A 19,105-nucleotide genomic window follows, 5' to 3' on the forward strand; every position below is an offset into this window, starting at 1 on the left:
AGTTTGCAAAGTAGCTCATACCGGCCAAACCAGAGATCCATCTGTAGATAGCACTGTTTCGGAGTTCTTGTCCTTCATCAGTTGGTTGGCCAAGTGAGATTCTGAATGAAGCATTTCTCATTCTGTTACTTACTTGTCTTGGCTCCTGGGCTGGACCCTGCTCCCTTCCCCCATGGCCACCTTTTGTTATGGTGCATCCCAGGCTACAGGTTACTTGGCAAACTCAAGAGACATCATCACCCAGGCCGACTCTTGACACTCATGTGTTCTCTGTATTAAGTAGGCTTAGTATTCTGTTACATTGTGCTGTGGAGTTTGTCTCATCAGTTCACGCAGGTGAAATGATCTCAGCAAACTCCTGTTTGTTTATACAATCTGCATTTACTCCCTGCTTCTAACCCTTCTTCTGCTAAAAGCATCACTCTGTAGACTTGTTCACTACAAACACTGACTCTGATGGAGTATCTCATATCTTCTCTACAAGCAACTTTGCCTGTTCAACATTGCAATCAATGGCTAGTTGTCTGCTGATTAACCCTTCATTTGCTGTAAGCATATAGAACTCTTCTTTAGTCTTGTTCTCACTACAAACGCTGCTGCAAGTTCAGAATTGACTACACATCTCCAGTTCCTGTGTGTGACACTTCTTGCTCTGTGTCTACTGGTGTTCTCTGCTCCGCTTATCTGTTTGCTGTCCTGGTCCTCATTGTGCTCCGTACCGTCTAGTAAGTTTTGTCATCAAATTTGGTCCATGTTATTCACCACTAGTGATGAGCGAGTATACTCGTTACTCAGGTTTCCTAGAGCACGATTGGGTGGTCTACGAGTGTTTTGTAGTGCTCGGAGATTTAGTTTTCATCACCCCAGCTGCATGACATGATATGTAAATAGCTGACATGAACGTTTTTACATTTTTCCACTTTATTAACCCCTTTCTGCCATTGGACGTACTATTCCGCCATGTGGGGTGGGCCCTAATTCCCAAGGATGGAATAGTACGTCCAGCGCAATCGGCCGCGCTCACGGGGGGAGCGCGGCCGATCGCGGACGGGTGTCAGCTGCCTATCGCAGCTGACATCCGGCACTATGTGCCAGGAGTGGTCACGGACCTCCCCCGGCACATTAACCCCCGGCACACAGCGATCAAACATGATCGTGGTGTGCCGGCGGTACAGGGAAGCATCGCGCAGGGAGGGGGCTCCCTACGGGCTTCCCTGAGACCCCCGGAGCAACGCGATGTGATCGCGTTGCTGTGAGGGTCTCTTACCTCTCCTCCCTGCAGCAGGCACGGATCCAAGATGGCCGCGGCATCCAGGTCCTGCAGAGAGGGAGGTGGCTTACCAAGTGCCTGCTCGGAGCAGGCGCTTGGTAAGCCTGCAGCGCTGGAACTCAGATCGGTGATCTGACAGAGTGCTGTGCAAACTGTCAGATCAGCGATCTGTGATGTCCCCCCCGGGACAAAGTAAAAAAGTTTTTAAAAAAATTTCCACACCTGTAAAAAAAATAGAAAAAAAAAAATTCCTAAATAAAGAAAAAAAAAATATTATTCCCATAAAAACATTTCTTTACCTAAATTAAAAAAATCAAACAATAAAAGTACACATATTTAGTATCGCCGCATCCGTAACGACCCCACCTATAAAACTATATCACTAGTTAACCCCTTCAGTGAACACCGTAAAAAAAAAACGAGGCAAAAAACAACGCTTTATTCTCATACCGCCGAACAAAAAGTGGAATAACACGCGATCAAAAAGACGGATATAAATAACCATGGTACCGCTGAAAACATCATCTTGTCCCGCAAAAAACGAGCCACCATACAGCATCATCAGCGAAAAAATAAAAAGTTATAGTCCTCAGAATAAAGCGATGCAAAAATAATTATTTTTTCTATAAAATAGTTTTTATCGTATAAAAGCGCCAAAACATAAAAAAATTATATAAATGAGATATCGCTGTAATCGTACTGACCCGAAGAATAAAACTGCTTTGTCAATTTTACCAAACGAGGAACGGTATAAACGCCTCCCCCAAAAGAAATTCATGAATAGCTGGTTTTTGGTCATTCTGCCTCACAAAAATCGGAATAAAAAGCGATCAAAAAAATCTCCCGTGCCCGAACATGTTACCAATAAAAACGTCAACTCGTCCTGCAAAAAACAAGACCTCACATGACTCTGTGGACTCAAATATGGAAAAATTATAGCTCTCAAAATGTGGTAACGCAAAAAATATTTTTTGCAATAAAAAGCGTCTTTCAGTGTGTGGCTGCCAATCATAAAAATCCGCTAAAAAACCCGCTATAAAAGTAAATCAAACCCCCCTTCATCACCCCCTTAGTTAGGGAAAAAATAAAACATTTCAAAAATGTATTTATTTCCATTTTCCCATTAGGGTTAGGGCTAGGGTTAGGGCTAGGGTTATGGCTAGGGTGAGGGCTAGGGTTAGGGTTGGGGCTAGGGTTAGGGCTAGGGCTAGGGTTAGGGTCGGGGCTAGGGTTAGGGCTAGGGTTAGGGTTGGGGCTAGGGTTAAGGCTACAGTTAGGGTTGGGGCTAAAGTTAGGGTTAGGATTACATTTACGGTTGGGAATAGGGTTGGGATTAGGGTTAGGGGTGTGTCTGTGTTAGAGGTGTGGTTAGGGTTACCATTGGGATTAGGGTTAGGGGTGTGTTTGGATTAGGGTTTCAGTTATAATTGGGGGGTTTCCACTGTTTAGGCACATCAGGAGCTCTCCAAACGCGACATGGCGTCCAATCTCAATTCCAGCCAATTCTGTGTTGAAAAAGTAAAACAGTGCTCCTTTCCTTCCGAGCTCTCCCGTGCACCCAAACAGGGGTTTACACCAACATATGGGGTATCAGCGTACTCAGGACACATTGCATTACAACTTTTGGGGTCCATTTTCTCCTGTTACCCTTGGTAAAATAAAACAAATTGGAGCTGAAGTAATTTTTTGGTGAAAAAAAGTTAAATGTTCATTTTTATTTAAACATTCCAAAAATTCCTGTGAAACACCTGAAGGGTTAATAAACTTCTTGAATGTGGTTTTGAGCACGTTGAGGGGTGCAGTTTTTAGAATGGTGTCACACTTGGTTATTTTCTATCATATAGACCCCTCAAAATGACTTCAAATGAGATGTGGTCCCTAAAAAAAAATGGTGTTGTAAAAATGAGAAATTGCTGGTCAACTTTTAACCCTTATAACTCCCTAACAAAAAACAATTTTGGTTTCAAAATTGTGCTGATGTAAAGTAGACATGTGGGAAATGTTACTTATTAAGTATTTTGTGTGACATATCTCTGTGATTTAATTGCATAAAAATTCAAATTTGGAAAAATTGCGAAATTTTCAAAATTTTCGCCAAATTTCCGTTTTTTTCACAAATAAACGCAGGTAATATCAAAGAAATTTTACCACTATCATGAAGTACAATATGTCACGAGAAAACAGTGTCAGAATCACCAGGATCCATTGAAGCGTTCCAGAGTTATAACCTCATAAAGGGACAGTGGTCAGAATTGTAAAAATTGGCCCGGTCATTAACGTGCAAACCACCCTTGGAGGTGAAGGGGTTAATGAGCTAGTAACGGATCCACTCCAATGTGGTTATAGTAAAATGAAAAGCACCAAATACATTGCATATTATTTATTTTCTTATGTATAAAATTTACTATGCTGCAATGTTCTGATTTTTTTGCGTGTCCTTAATAACTACTTCTTGAAAAAAAAAGCAATGCAAGAACATTTGTTTATCTCTTCATTATTGTGTGTAACCTATACATCTTGAAATATTGTAACTGCTATAGCTGTACATAAAATATCTGGGAGTGGAGACATACCAGTATGGCTTCTTTTGTGCACTAGTAAAACATTGAGGCTGTTGCACGCCAGTCCACAGATGTCACAGTACAGCTTTCCCAGGTTGGACCTGTTCAGATCGTATGATGTGTCATGTCGTTCCAGCTGGATGCTGTTGTAGGACGCACACTCTGCTCCATATCCATAGGATAAATCAATGCCGTCTGACTGCTCCGATACTGCTGCTCCTTCATTTTTTACTTTTACTGTATGCTCTGCAAAAATGTGCACGGATATCAGTAATTTCATCAGTCATCTACAATCTTTTCAATTTTTCAAGGATGACAATTTTTGCAGGGAAAGCAAAATGATCTTCAAAATTATTATGTCTAAAAAAGGTTATAACATGGCAGCTTACTGCATAAAACTAGCTCTATTGTGAAGTGAATCTATACCTTGTATTATGTTGTTTTATAGGACAAAGTTCTGTTCTGATTTTTATTTTATATCTTTAAAGAGCTTTGAGCTCTATTTATCTAATACAGGGCTCCAGATAAAAATAAATAGATTTAAAAGATAGAGCTCTGGTGGAGGTTGGGAGCCTACCGCATACTGTCTTATAATTGGGTCCAACACATAAGCAGTATGCAGTAAGCTCCTGAGCTCCCTCTAGTGGTGACTGTAAGCACACAGCATCATTATTTTAAAAAACTTATATCTATAAAGGACATTTAGGCAGGGTTCACATTGCGTCAATGGCAATGCGCTGACGGCATCTGTTACACAGCGGCACTAACGCTATGTAACAGATGTGTTAGCGCACCCATTGACTGCCATTATGTAGCGCATCGCTAACGCATGTCATAATTGGCATACGTTACCGATGTGCCGTCATTCTGTGATGGACCCTCGGATGTGGTCTGCAGTGTTTCTAGGTCTGTCACCACTAGCGTAGGTGGAGCATCTGCGTTATCACGATCGCATAACGTGTGTATGGAGCGAGGTGCGCCCACTAGACGGGCTCTGGCCGAGAGTATGTATAACGCATACATACCCTCTGGTCACGGTCAGAATCCGAGAATCCCTAATGTGCACAGTGGGTGCACTGGGGGATTCATAAGTCTGCAGTCACACAGAGTGACTGCAGCCTTATCGATTTGTAACAGACATCCCCTTTAATGAAGGAGAATGAAAGAAGAAAATTCACTGAATTCATTTAGAGGTGCAAGCCACCGCAATTTATCAGTAGCGTGCGTCTTTGTGCACTTCACCAGAAATGTTCCTCCAGTCAGAGACTGGAGTAACATTTCTGGTGAAAAAAACGCCACCATAAAAAATGCCACCACTATTCCTGAATTTGATGTGGGCATTCCCACGCCCAATCCTGCCATGGCCCCACTCATTTTCTCTGCTCAAAACTGATGTGAAGACGCAAAAAGTCACAATTTTATTGCGGAACTCGCACTGTGCAGAAAATGTGAGACTTTTCAAAATGTTTAACACCAGTTTTCTGGCATAAACACTTTGATGAATCAAGGCCATTGTATTTTCCTGCTGCTGGTCTGCTTTCTTATCACATTACTTCTCCTTAGAATCTGTAATTCCAATGTATGTAAGCGTACATTCACCAATCGCTAAATGAGAAACTATACATAAAAGGGTTTTTATCCTTAAGACACCGAAGGCAAATATCAGTAGGAAATGCCATTAATGTTCGTTTAGTGCAGGGATGGGGAACCTCGGACCCTGGGGCCATTTACGGCCCTTGATGACCTTTTATCAGACCCCCGAGCAGATTCTCAGGGTCCGCATTCTTGGGCAAGGAGCTGTATTTTGATTACAACCAGCTCATTAATTTCTTGTTGCTCTGTTAGCACACACATGCAGTGTTCACTACTGAACACTGAAGGGCATGCAATGAAAGATTACATCCTGAAACCAGTGCCAGAGTCAGGATGCACTTTATGGACTGAGTTTGTACGGTCCCTGAAGGATGGTATAAATATCCAAATGGCACTTGTCAGAAAAAAGATTCTCCACCCCTGGTTTAGTGGGAGTCCTTTTGCTTGAACCCCGCTGATCTCTGGAATCAAGTGACACTGGTGCTAGCAAGTGCCTTGCTTCTTTGGTTCCTGCTGGTCTGTCGTGATTGCCATTGAGGCTGCATGGCCACATCATTATAGACAATGGCCAACTATATGGGCTATAAATATTATGGTTAAGGTGACAGGGGTATAAAGATTATATTAATCAGATTAATAGCTTTCTGCCACCAGCAGCAAACATTAATTTGCCTGTTCTTGCCCTGTAGCTAAATACTATACTAAGGCTGAATGGCTTCTTCATGTGGCATCCAACTTCAACACAACATCCCTGGACATGGAGCTTTCCTACTGTCACTTCGATTTAGTAATCAGCAGGCGTCAGATCAGATTGGATAAATGATGAATATCCTATTAATTTGCCCTCTATATCTTAAAGGGGTTGTCCACAGCCCCTTCTCAATCTCTATGTTTCCCTCAAAGAAAATAACAGTTATACTCACTTCCGAAGCTGGCAGCGTTCCAGCGGTGTCAGCACTGGCTTTCCCGGGGATGGGGCTATAATGTTATGAAACGTGATCCCTGTGGCCAATCAGTGTTGGCTTGACTCTCCTCGCCTTCGGACGAACCACATACATCCGGAGGAAGTGAGAGAGCAGTATAAATATTGGGACTGAAAAGGGAATGTCCGAGTAGTGGTCAAACCCTTTAAGTGAGAAAGTAATACCCAAATAATAATATTAATAAATTTAATAGCTTTTCAAGAAAAGTGTTTCGCCTGCGGTGATGATCAACTAAACAGAACATGTATTTTGGACTATAACTAGCAAGTAAGAAAACTACAGCAGATTGAAAGAAACACTAGCAATGGGTGTAAATAATCATCAACATGTCCAATAGTAACAGGCTATAGACACATCACATTTCTCTTACCACAGTTCCATATATATAATACTAAGACATATACACTCACTGGCCACTTTATTAGGTACACCTGTCCAACTTCTTGTTAACACTTAATTTCTAATCAGCCAATCACATGGCGGCAACTCAGTGCATTTAGGCATGTAGACATGGTCAAGACAATCTCCTGCAGTTCAAACCGAGCATCAGTATGGGGAAGAAAGGTGATTTGAGTGCCTTTGAACGTGGCATGGTTGTTGGTGCCAGAAGGGCTGGTCTGAGTATTTCAGAAACTGCTGATCTACTGGGATTTTCACTCACAACCATCTCTAGGGTTTACAGAGAATGGTCCGAAAAAGAAAAAAAATCCAGTGAGCGGCAGTTCTGTGGGCGGAAATGCCTTGTTGATGCCAGAGGTCAGAGGAGAATGGGCAGACTGGTTCGAGCTGATAGAAAGGCAACAGTGACTCAAATCGCCACCCATTACAACCAAGGTAGGCCTAAGAGCATCTCTGAACGCACAGTGCGTCGAACTTTGAGGCAGATGGGCTACAGCAGCAGAAGACCACACCGGGTACCACTCCTTTCAGCTAAGAACAGGAAACTGAGGCTACAATTTGTACAAGCTCATCGAAATTGGACAGTAGAAGATTGGAAAAACGTTGCTTGGTCTGATGAGTCTCGATTTCTGCTGCGACATTCGGATGGTAGGGTCAGAATTTGGCGTAAACAACATGAAAGCATGGATCCATCCTGCCTTGTATGGAGCATCTTTGGGATGTGCAGCCGACAAATCTGCAGCAACTGTGTGATGCCATCATGTCAATATGGACCAAAATCTCTGAGGAATGCTTCCAGCACCTTGTTGAATCTATGCCACAAAGAATTGAGGCAGTTCTGAAGGCAAAAAGGGGGTCTGTCATGATTCTCAATGGCGAGAGAACATAGCCCAGCATATATGAGAACTAGCTCTTGGAAGATGGAAACTATACTGACCATGAACTAAACCTGCCGCACAACTAGAAGTGGCCGGGTAGCATGCCTACGTTTTTTAACCCTAGATGCCCAGCGCCAGCCGGAGAACTACCTAATCCTAGCAGAGGAAAAGACAGTCCTGGCTCACCTCTAGAGAAATTTTCCCAAAAGGCAGACAGAGGCCCCCACATATATTGGCGGTGATTTTAGATGAAATGACAAACGTAGTATGAAAATAGGTTTAGCAAAATCGAGGTCCGCTTTCTAGATAGCAGGAAGACAGAAAGGACACTTTCATGGTCAGCAGAAAACCCTATCAAAACACCATCCAGAAATTCCTTTAAGACTCTAGCATTAACTCATAACACCAGAGTGGCAATTTCCGATCACAAGAGCTTTCCAGACACAGTAACGAAACAGCAGCTGTGAACAGGAACAAAATGCAAAAACACACAAGGACAAAAGTCCAACTTAGCTGGGAGTTGTCTAGTAGCAGGAACAAGCACAGAAGGCTTCTGATTACATTGTTGACCGGCAAGAAACTGACAGAGGAGCAAGGTTATATAGCGACTCCTGATAGGAGCAGGTGAACAGAGGGGATGATGCACACAAGTTCAATTCCACAAGTGGTCACCGGGGGAGCCCAGAATCCAATTTCACAACAGTACCCCCCCCTCAAGGAGGGGGCACCGAACCCTCACCAGAACCACCAGGGCGATCAGGATGAGCCCTATGAAAGGCACGGACAAGATCGGAGGCATGAACATCAGAGGCAGTGACCCAAGAATTATCCTCCTGACCGTATCCCTTCCATTTGACCAGATACTGGAGTCTCCATCTGGAAACACGAGAGTCTAAGATCTTTTCCACAACGTACTCCAACTCACCCTCAACCAACACCGGAGCAGGAGGCTCAACGGAAGGCACAACCGGTACCTCATACCTGCGCAACAATGACCGATGAAAAACATTATGAATCGAAAAGGATGCAGGGAGGTCCAAACGGAAGGACACAGGGTTAAGAATCTCCAATATCTTGTACGGGCCGATGAACCGAGGCTTAAACTTAGGAGAAGAAACCCTCATAGGGACAAAACGAGAAGACAACCACACCAAGTCCCCAACACAAAGCCGAGGACCAACACGACGACGGCGGTTGGCAAAAAGCTGAGTCTTCTCCTGGGACAACTTCAAATTGTCCACCACCTGCCCCCAAATCTGATGCAACCTCTCCACCACAGCATCCACTCCAGGACAATCCGAAGATTCCACTTGACCGGAGGAAAATCGAGGATGAAACCCCAAATTACAGAAAAACGGGGACACCAAGGTGGCAGAGCTGGCCCGATTATTGAGGGCGAACTCCGCCAAAGGCAAAAAAGCAACCCAATCATCCTGATCCGCAGACACAAAACACCTCAAATATGTCTCCAAGGTCTGATTAGTCCGCTCGGTCTGGCCATTAGTCTGAGGATGGAAAGCAGACGAAAAAGACAAATCTATGCCCATCCTAGCACAGAATGCCCGCCAAAATCTAGACACGAATTGGGTCCCTCTGTCAGAAACGATATTCTCAGGAATACCATGCAAACGAACAACATTTTGAAAAAACAGAGGAACCAACTCGGAAGAAGAAGGCAACTTAGGCAAGGGAACCAGATGGACCATCTTAGAGAAACGGTCACACACCACCCAGATGACAGACATCTTCTGAGAAACAGGCAGATCCGAAATAAAATCCATCGAGATGTGCGTCCAAGGCCTCTTCGGGATAGGCAAGGGCAACAACAATCCACTAGCCCGAGAACAACAAGGCTTGGCCCGAGCACAAACGTCACAAGACTGCACAAAGCCTCGCACATCTCGTGACAGGGAAGGCCACCAGAAGGACCTTGCCACCAAATCCCTGGTACCAAAGATTCCAGGATGACCTGCCAACGCAGAAGAATGAACCTCAGAGATGACTCTACTGGTCCAATCATCAGGAACAAACAGTCTACCAGGTGGGCAAAGATCAGGTCTATCCGCCTGAAACTCCTGCAAGGCCCGCCGCAGGTCTGGAGAAACGGCAGACAATATCACTCCATCTTTAAGGATACCTGTGGGCTCAGAATTACCAGGGGAGTCAGGCTCAAAACTCCTAGAAAGGGCATCCGCCTTAACATTCTTAGAACCCGGTAGGTACGACACCACAAAATTAAACCGAGAGAAAAACAACGACCAGCGCGCCTGTCTAGGATTCAGGCGCCTGGCAGACTCAAGGTAAATTAAATTTTTGTGGTCAGTCAATACCACCACCTGATGTCTGGCCCCCTCAAGCCAGTTACGCCACTCCTCAAAAGCCCACTTCATGGCCAAAAGCTCCCGATTCCCAATATCATAATTCCGCTCGGCGGGCGAAAATTTACGGGAAAAAAAAGCACAAGGTCTCATCACGGAGCAGTCGGAACTTCTCTGCGACAACACCGCCCCAGCTCCGATTTCAGAAGCGTCGACCTCAACCTGAAAAGGAAGAGCAACATCAGGCTGACGCAACACTGGGGCGGAAGAAAAGCGGCGCTTGAGCTCCCGAAAGGCCTCCACAGCATCAGGGGACCAATCAGCAACATCAGCACCCTTCTTAGTCAAATCAGTCAATGGTTTTACAACATCAGAAAAACCAGCAATAAATCGACGATAAAAGTTAGCAAAGCCCAAAAATTTCTGAAGACTCTTAAGAGAAGAGGGTTGCGTCCAATCACCAATAGCCTGAACCTTGACAGGATCCATCTCGATGGAAGAGGGGGAAAAAATGTATCCCAAGAAAGAAATCTTTTGAACCCCAAAAACACACTTAGAACCCTTCACACACAAGGAATTAGACCGCAAAACCTGAAAAACCCTCCTGACCTGCTGGACATGAGAGTCCCAGTCATCCGAAAAAATCAGAATATCATCCAGATACACAATCATAAATTTATCCAAATAATCGCGGAAAATGTCATGCATAAAGGACTGAAAGACTGAAGGGGCATTTGAAAGACCAAAAGGCATCACCAAATACTCAAAATGGCCCTCGGGCGTATTAAATGCGGTTTTCCACTCATCCCCCTGCTTGATTCGCACCAAATTATACGCCCCACGGAGATCAATCTTAGAGAACCACTTGGCCCCCTTTATACGAGCAAACAAATCAGTAAGCAGTGGTAACGGATATTGATATTTAACCGTGATTTTATTCAAAAGTCGATAATCAATACACGGCCTCAAAGAGCCGTCTTTCTTAGACACAAAGAAAAAACCGGCTCCTAAGGGAGATGACGAAGGACGAATATGTCCCTTTTCCAAGGACTCCTTTATATATTCTCGCATAGCAGCGTGTTCAGGCACAGACAGATTAAATAAACGACCCTTAGGGTATTTACTACCCGGAATCAAATCTATGGCACAATCGCACTCCCGGTGCGGAGGTAGTGAACCAACCTTGGGTTCTTCAAAAACGTCACGAAAGTCAGACAAGAATTCAGGAATCTCAGAGGGAATAGATGATGAAATGGAAACCAAAGGTACGTCCCCATGAGTTCCTTTACATCCCCAGCTTAACACAGACATAGCTCTCCAGTCGAGGACTGGGTTATGAGATTGCAGCCATGGCAATCCCAGCACCAAAACATCATGTAGATTATACAGCACCAGAAAGCGAATAACCTCCTGGTGATCCGGATTAACACGCATAGTCACTTGTGTCCAGTATTGTGGTTTATTACTAGCCAATGGGGTGGAGTCAATCCCTTTCAGAGGTATCGGAGCCTCCAGTGGCTCCAAATCATACCCACAGCGTTTGGCAAAGGACCAATCCATAAGACTCAAAGCAGCGCCAGAGTCGACATAGGCGTCCGCGGTAATAGATGACAAAGAACAAATCAGGGTCACAGATAGAATAAACTTAGACTGTAAAGTGCTAATTGAAACAGACTTGTCAGGCTTCTTAGTACGCTTAGAGCATGCTGATATAACATGAGTTGAATCACCACAATAGAAGCACAACCCATTTTTTCGTCTAAAATTCTGCCGCTCGCTTCTGGACAGAATTCTATCACATTGCATATTTTCTGGCGTTTTCTCAGTAGACACCGCCAAATGGTGCACAGGTTTGCGCTCCCGCAGACGCCTATCGATCTGAATAGCCATCGTCATGGACTCATTCAGACTCGCAGGCACAGGGAACCCCACCATAACATCCTTAATGGCATCAGAGAGACCTTCTCTGAAAATCGCCGCCAGGGCGCACTCATTCCACTGAGTAAGCACAGACCATTTGCGGAATTTTTGGCAGTATATTTCAGCTTCATCTTGCCCCTGAGACAAGGACATCAAGGCCTTTTCCGCCTGAAGCTCTAAATGAGGTTCCTCATAAAGCAACCCCAAGGCCAGAAAAAACGCATCCACATTGAGCAACGCAGGATCCCCTGGTGCCAATGCAAAAGCCCAGTCTTGAGGGTCGCCCCGGAGCAAGGAAATTACAATCCTGACCTGCTGTGCAGGGTCTCCGGCAGAGCGAGACTTCAGGGACAAAAACAATTTGCAATTATTTTTAAAATTTTGAAAGTGAGATCTATTCCCCGAGAAGAATTCAGGCAAAGGAATTCTAGGCTCAGACATAGGTGCATGAACAACAAAATCTTGCAAATTTTGTACCTTTGTGGCGAGATTATTCAAACCTGTAGCTACACTCTGAAGATCCATTTGAAACAGGTGAACACAGAGCCATTCAAGGATTAGAAGGAGAGAAAGAGAGGAAGGCTGCAGTATAGGCAGACTAGCAAGTGATTCAATTAAGAGCACACTCAGAACTAGAGGAAAAAAAAAAAAAAAAAATTGTAGCAGACTTCTTTTTTCTCTCCTTTCTCAGCCAGTAATTTAACCCTTTTTTGGGCCGGTCAAACTGTCATGATTCTCAATGGCGAGAGAACATAGCCCAGCATATATGAGAACTAGCTCTTGGAAGATGGAAACTATACTGACCATGAACTAAACCTGCCGCACAACTAGAAGTGGCCGGGTAGCATGCCTACGTTTTTTAACCCTAGATGCCCAGCGCCAGCCGGAGAACTACCTAATCCTAGCAGAGGAAAAGACAGTCCTGGCTCACCTCTAGAGAAATTTTCCCAAAAGGCAGACAGAGGCCCCCACATATATTGGCGGTGATTTTAGATGAAATGACAAACGTAGTATGAAAATAGGTTTAGCAAAATCGAGGTCCGCTTTCTAGATAGCAGGAAGACAGAAAGGACACTTTCATGGTCAGCAGAAAACCCTATCAAAACACCATCCAGAAATTCCTTTAAGACTCTAGCATTAACTCATAACACCAGAGTGGCAATTTCCGATCACAAGAGCTTTCCAGACACAGTAACGAAACAGCAGCTGTGAACAGGAACAAAATGCAAAAACACACAAGGACAAAAGTCCAACTTAGCTGGGAGTTGTCTAGTAGCAGGAACAAGCACAGAAGGCTTCTGATTACATTGTTGACCGGCAAGAAACTGACAGAGGAGCAAGGTTATATAGCGACTCCCACATCCTGATAGGAGCAGGTGAACAGAGGGGATGATGCACACAAGTTCAATTCCACAAGTGGTCACCGGGGGAGCCCAGAATCCAATTTCACAACAGGGGTCCAACCCGTTACTAGCATGGTGTACCTAATAAAGTGGCCGGTGAGTGTATATTGTAATCACCTTTCTAAGCACTTGGTACTAAAGGTCTATTTTGGTTTACATGCATGGCACATCTAAAAGTAATACCACCATCCCGAAATATACAGTGGTTAACCAACTTTACTTACATGTCAGATATAACCTAAAGTGCTATGCCGATAAAGATATGCCTTTCATTTGCAAACCAGAACACTCAGTAAATCCAACCAAGGCTCGACATTTAGCAGAAACCCACAAGCATTTAGCGCCTTAACCGGCTGCCGCTCCCTGGACACAATACAAATACAAGCAGCCTGCTGAGAACTCATCGCTGCCACACCAAGGCAATTACCACATCCTGAGCCTAGGCTGCAGTCTGTGAGTCAAAAAGTACATACGCAACCCAGCTGATAACACTTCCACATAGGTCTGGTGCGGGAGGACTTCTGCTGTATGGTGGAGAAAAGCCAGCAACTACTCTTAATAGACATGAAGATGCTTAACAACAGTGATAACATTAATTAAAGTTTAACCCATAGATTGGAGATTTATTAATACTGTTAGAATAAAACTAGACGAGACAGACAGAACTGCGCCAAATGTATTAGAAAGGTGCTAACTGCATGATACATTTGTCACAGAGGAGGCACTATTATTGTGTGTAGTCTCAGAGGGGGGACTATTATTGTGTGTAGTCTCAGAGGAGGCACTATTATTGTGTGCAGTCTCAGGGGGGGCTATTATTGCGTGTAGTCTCAGAGGAGGTACTTGGAGCTCCCCCAAGGGCAGCGGGGCACTCGATACCGGGTCCTGCGGTTCACAGGGGGATGTCACTGTGGCTGACCCGGTCCGTGGCCCTGGGACGTCCGTGTAAAAGGGAAAGATCTTTAAGGGGAATGTTCGTAACGCCACCTGTGGTATTCGGTCAGGGTGACTGACGCTGCTTTAAGGGGTCCGCTGGGGTGATGTTATGGCAGCTAGATGGTATACCTTCCCACAGGTGAAGTATATCCCCAGGGCTTCCCAGTGTGTAGATGGTGGATGGTGAGAGGCGCAGTGAAGAACGAGGACACAAGGTTGCAGTCTCTTTACCTTTTACTGAAGGCTTCAGCATCCACAGTCCAGAGCACCAGACCACAGGGCAGGCAGAGCCCGGACGGTTTGGAGGCAAGTCCAGAGTCTCCTTACCCAGGTAGAAATCAGTAGCCTTCCTCTAGCGCCGTGGTGTTGTAGTACCTTACTGCTAAGCTTCTCATAAGGTCCTCACATATGTTGTAGATGTTATGTCTCTCTCTCTGTCCCCCAGATGGATAGAACAAACCTGTATGACCGGTGGCTTGAGGCGTTTTATCATGCCCCAGCCTCTAAGGGGTGCCACCTTGCCTCCTGGGTGTAGGGGCGAACAGGTAACGTGAAATTAGCTGTCCTGCCGGTCTCTGGAGCAAGGCATAAAGGATCGTTGCTCCCTCGGTGTTCCGGCTACCGGGATCCTGCGCCTCAGAAGGAGGCAGCCTGTGTAGGGCAGAACTCCTCCTGGTATCCTCTCCTTTGCTACGACTTCTTCACCCTCTCTACAATACAGTTTTCCTTCAGTGTCTCTTTCTAGAAGCTGCCGCACTTAGGGCCGGCACAGCTCCGTGTCCTTCTGTCTCGATCTCTGACAGGATCCCACCCCTGTCAGGGACCAACTACCTGAGCGAAGCTCAGCCAGCAACTAACTCACTTCCTCCCCAGGCAACCAGTTTTACCTAAGTGTGAAGAGTGCCCTAATAAATAGGAGCAGAGCTCCCCCTGGTGGCCTGGAGTGAGAAATGTGTTGCATGTTTGTGATACTTGGATTCAGTTGTCCTTCTTTGCCTCCAAACGTAATATCACTCCCCCCTAGAGGAAAATGACATTACTGCAATGACCGGGACCCTGGGGTGCTGCATACTATTACTGTGTGTAGTCTCAGAGGGGGCACTATTATTGTGTGTAGTCTCAGAGGAGGCACTATTATTGTGTGTAGTCTCAGAGGAGGCACTATTACTGCGTGTAGTCTCAGAGGGGGCACTATTATTGTGTGTAGTCTCAGAGGGTGCACTATTATTGTGTGTAGTCTCAGAGGGGGCACTATTACTGTGTGGAGTCTCAGAGGAGGCACTATTAATGTGTGTAGTCTCAGAGGGGGCGCTATTACTGTGTGTAGTCTCAGAGGAGGCGCTATTACTGTGTGTAGTCTCAGAGGGGGCGCTATTTCTGTGTGTAGTCTCAGAGGGGGCACTATTATTGTGTGTAGTCTCAGAGGGGGCACAATTATTGTGTTTGTGTTCCCAGAGGGGGCACTATTACTGTGTGTAATCTCAGAGGGGGAACTATTACTGTGTGTAGTCTCAGAGGGGGCAATATTAATGTGTGTAGTCTCAGAGGGGGCACTATTACTGTGTGCGTGATGCCGTACTCTTGTATATTTAGGTGTTTCACCTTGCCATTTTTGACTTTTTTTTCACTTGGACACCATTTAGTGAGCCCTATACGGATATTTACATCAGAGCTATATCTCTTTACTTTTTCTTGTTATAGAGCAAAGGGACCAATCATATATTGTTTTGGACTTATATTATCATCGCTTGGTTCACTCTGTGGGTCCTATCAGATTTTGGCAAATAGTGCTGGTGCATATGTGTTGTTATATACATAATAACTAGTCCTATCTAGCACATCAGTGTAACACATATATACTCAATCTTGCAGATACATTTGAATAGGGGTGTTGTGTACATATTTGTAGTATTTTAAATGTTTTTATGCTGTTTGTTGTGGTGTTCAATAAAACGTTTGTTACTTTTCTACATTTTGTGGTTGTGCGGGCCTGTTTTAGTCCAATCTTTTTTCTTTGTTGTGGCTATTACTGTGTGCAGTCTCAGAGGGGTACTATTACTGTGTGTAATCTCAGAGGGGGAACTATTACTGTGTGTAGTCTCAGAGGGGGCACTATTACAGTGTGTAATCTAGGAGGGGGAACTATTAGGGTACTGTCACACAGTGCAATTACGATCGCTACGACGGTACGATTCGTGACGTTCTAGCGATATCGTTACGATATCGCAGTGTCTGACACGCAGCAGCGATCAGGGACCCTGCTGAGAATCGTACGTCGTAGCAGATCGTTTGAAACTTTCTTTCGTCGCTGGATCTCCCGCTGTCATCGCTGGATCGTTGTGTGTGACAGCGATCCAGCGATGCGTTCGCTGGTAACCAGGGTAAACATCGGGTTACTAAGCGCAGGGCCGCGCTTAGTAACCCGATGTTTACCGTGGTTACCAGCGTAAAAGTAAAAAAAAAAAAAACGTACATACTGACCATCTGATGTCCGTCAGGTCCCTTGCAGTCTGCTTCCCGCTCTGACTGTGAGCGCCGGCCGGAAAGTGAGAGCAGATCACAGCGGTGACGTCACCGCTGCGCTCTGCTCTCACTGTACGGCTGCACTCAGTCAGAGCGGGAAGCAGACGGCAAGGGACCTGACGGACATCAGATGGTGAGTATGTACGGTTTGTTTTTTTTTACTTTTACGCTGGTAACCACGGTAAACATCGGGTTACTAAGCGCGGCCCTGCGCTTAGTAACCCGATGTTTACCCTGGTTACCAGCGAACCTCGGCATCGCTCCAGCGCCGTGATTGCAAAGTGTGACCGCAGTCTACGACGCTGGAGCGATACTCATACGACGCTGCGACGTCACGGATCGTGCCGTCGTAGCGACGAAAATTGCACGGTGTGACGGTACCCTTACTGTGTGTAGTCTCAGAGGGGGCACTATTACTGTGTGCAGTCTCAGAGGGGGCACTATTACTGTGTGTTGTCTCAGAGGAGGCACTATTACTGTGTGTGTTGTCTCAGAGGGGGCACTATTACTGTGTGTAGTCTCAGAGGAGGCACTATTACTTTGTGTAGTCTCAGATGTGGCACTATTACTGTGTGTAGTCTCAAAAGGGACACTATTACTGTGTGTAGTCTCAAAAGGGACACTATTACTGTGTGTAATCTTAGAGGGGGCACTATTACTGTGTGTAGTCTCAGAGGGGGCACTATTACTGTGTGTTATCTCAGAGGGTGCACTATTACTGTGTGTAGGCTCAGAGGGAGCACTATTAGGATATGTGCACATGTTCAGTATCTATAGAAGATGTTTCTGCTGCAAAACTTCTGGGTTTTTGCAGGAAAAACATTGTAAAATATGCATGTTTTTGCTGCATTTTTGCATGCACTTTTTCTCATTTATTAGAATGGGTAGAAAATCTTAAAAAAACACTGAAATAATTGACATGCTGTAGATTTGAAAAAAACACTTTAAGGGGTTCAATCTGCAAGGAAAAAATAAGCAGCAAGTGCATGAAATCTCAGAAATTTCATTCACTTTGCTAATACTGTAAAACGTGCAGCATAAAAATGCATCAAAAATGCAACATTGTAACTGTTGGTGATACTATTCCTCTGGGGAGCACTATTATTGGGAATAGCAATGAGGTGTGGGAAATGTGCTGGAAAACAAAGGAGCCAAAGACGTCCGAGCAACACATTCTGTAGAGGTAAGTAGTGCAATGAAGAAGTCGTTATGTGCAGTCTGGGCCAGATAAAGAAAAAAAGGGAACAAATATGATCAGGACGATGTCAGTTGTGAGTCACTGGATTTACCTGTACTATTCAAAACACCTATATGATCTGAAGAGTGATGATGTAAATGCAAAAGCCACTTTGCCCTGTGATTGACTGCAGCAGTCACATCGGCACTGCAGCATTTCAACAAAGACTGGGGCAGTGAGTAAAACAAAACATTGAACCTGGGGAAGCTGAGTAAGTTATCTCTTTCAGAAAGAAAGTCTAATGCATCTGAGATGTTAACTATATAACACATACTTTACATATTAGGGAATCAGTGATCAGCAAAGTTAAAGTAAGTGCAGGACATATCACTGGTACAACAGGGGCCCAAAAGGTAAGGGGGCCCATTTCCACCTCCATAACAGATGGAATTGTACATTCTGATGAGCTATTGGACTGCAAAAGGCCCACATACTGTATTGTTCTTGCACAGGGGCCTCTTCTATCTATGTCCGCCAGTGAAGTGTGTATGAAACCCCACTTGTGTCTGTATAATCTGGACACAGTGTTCAGCCAAATAATAATTACCTACCCAAGAGCTTAACATGCAGTTTCTGATGCCCAATCCAAAATCTGTATACATGTGGGTTTAGGCCCCATGGGCACCAGGGCATAGGAGCAACTTGGGTTCAATTGTAACATTCTATATACGGTAATTAACAAAGCTAAAAGATCACATCTAATCTATCATTGTAACATACAGTATTTATAAACAGCTGTGCTAAAAAGTGTATGCCCTTTCCTGATTTTCTATTCTTTTGCATGTCACTTAAATGTTTCAGATCACCAAACAAATTTTAATTTTAGACAAAGATAAGACAACTAAACACAAAATGCAGTTTCTAAATGAAGGTCTTTATTATTAAGGTAAAAAGAAATCCTAACCTACAGAGCCTTGTGTGAAAAAGTGATTGCTCCCCCCCCCCCTTAAAACATAAATTAACTGTGGATTATGACAGCTGAGTTCAAATTCCGAAGCCACTCGCAGCCCTGATTACTGCCACACATTTTCTCAATTAAGAAATCACTTAAATAGGACTTGCCTAACTCCTGCCGACAGGACCT

The 19,105-nt window shown here is 44.6% G+C and overlaps 1 protein-coding gene across 1 annotated transcript in view; it reads right to left on the reverse strand.

Annotated features, from left to right (window-relative positions):
• IKZF3 (IKAROS family zinc finger 3) overlaps window positions 1–19,105 on the reverse strand; it is a 200,984-nt gene that overhangs the window by 118,262 nt on the left and 63,617 nt on the right. Inside the window, exon 4 of the mRNA XM_077252366.1 lies at window positions 3,844–4,077. Coding sequence (XP_077108481.1) covers window positions 3,844–4,077 — 234 coding nt within the window. The remainder of the gene's footprint in view (window positions 1–3,843; window positions 4,078–19,105) is intronic.

Source organism: Ranitomeya variabilis, chromosome 4 (genome assembly GCF_051348905.1).
Source record: "Ranitomeya variabilis isolate aRanVar5 chromosome 4, aRanVar5.hap1, whole genome shotgun sequence".
In the NCBI taxonomy this organism is placed as follows: domain Eukaryota; kingdom Metazoa; phylum Chordata; class Amphibia; order Anura; family Dendrobatidae; genus Ranitomeya; species Ranitomeya variabilis.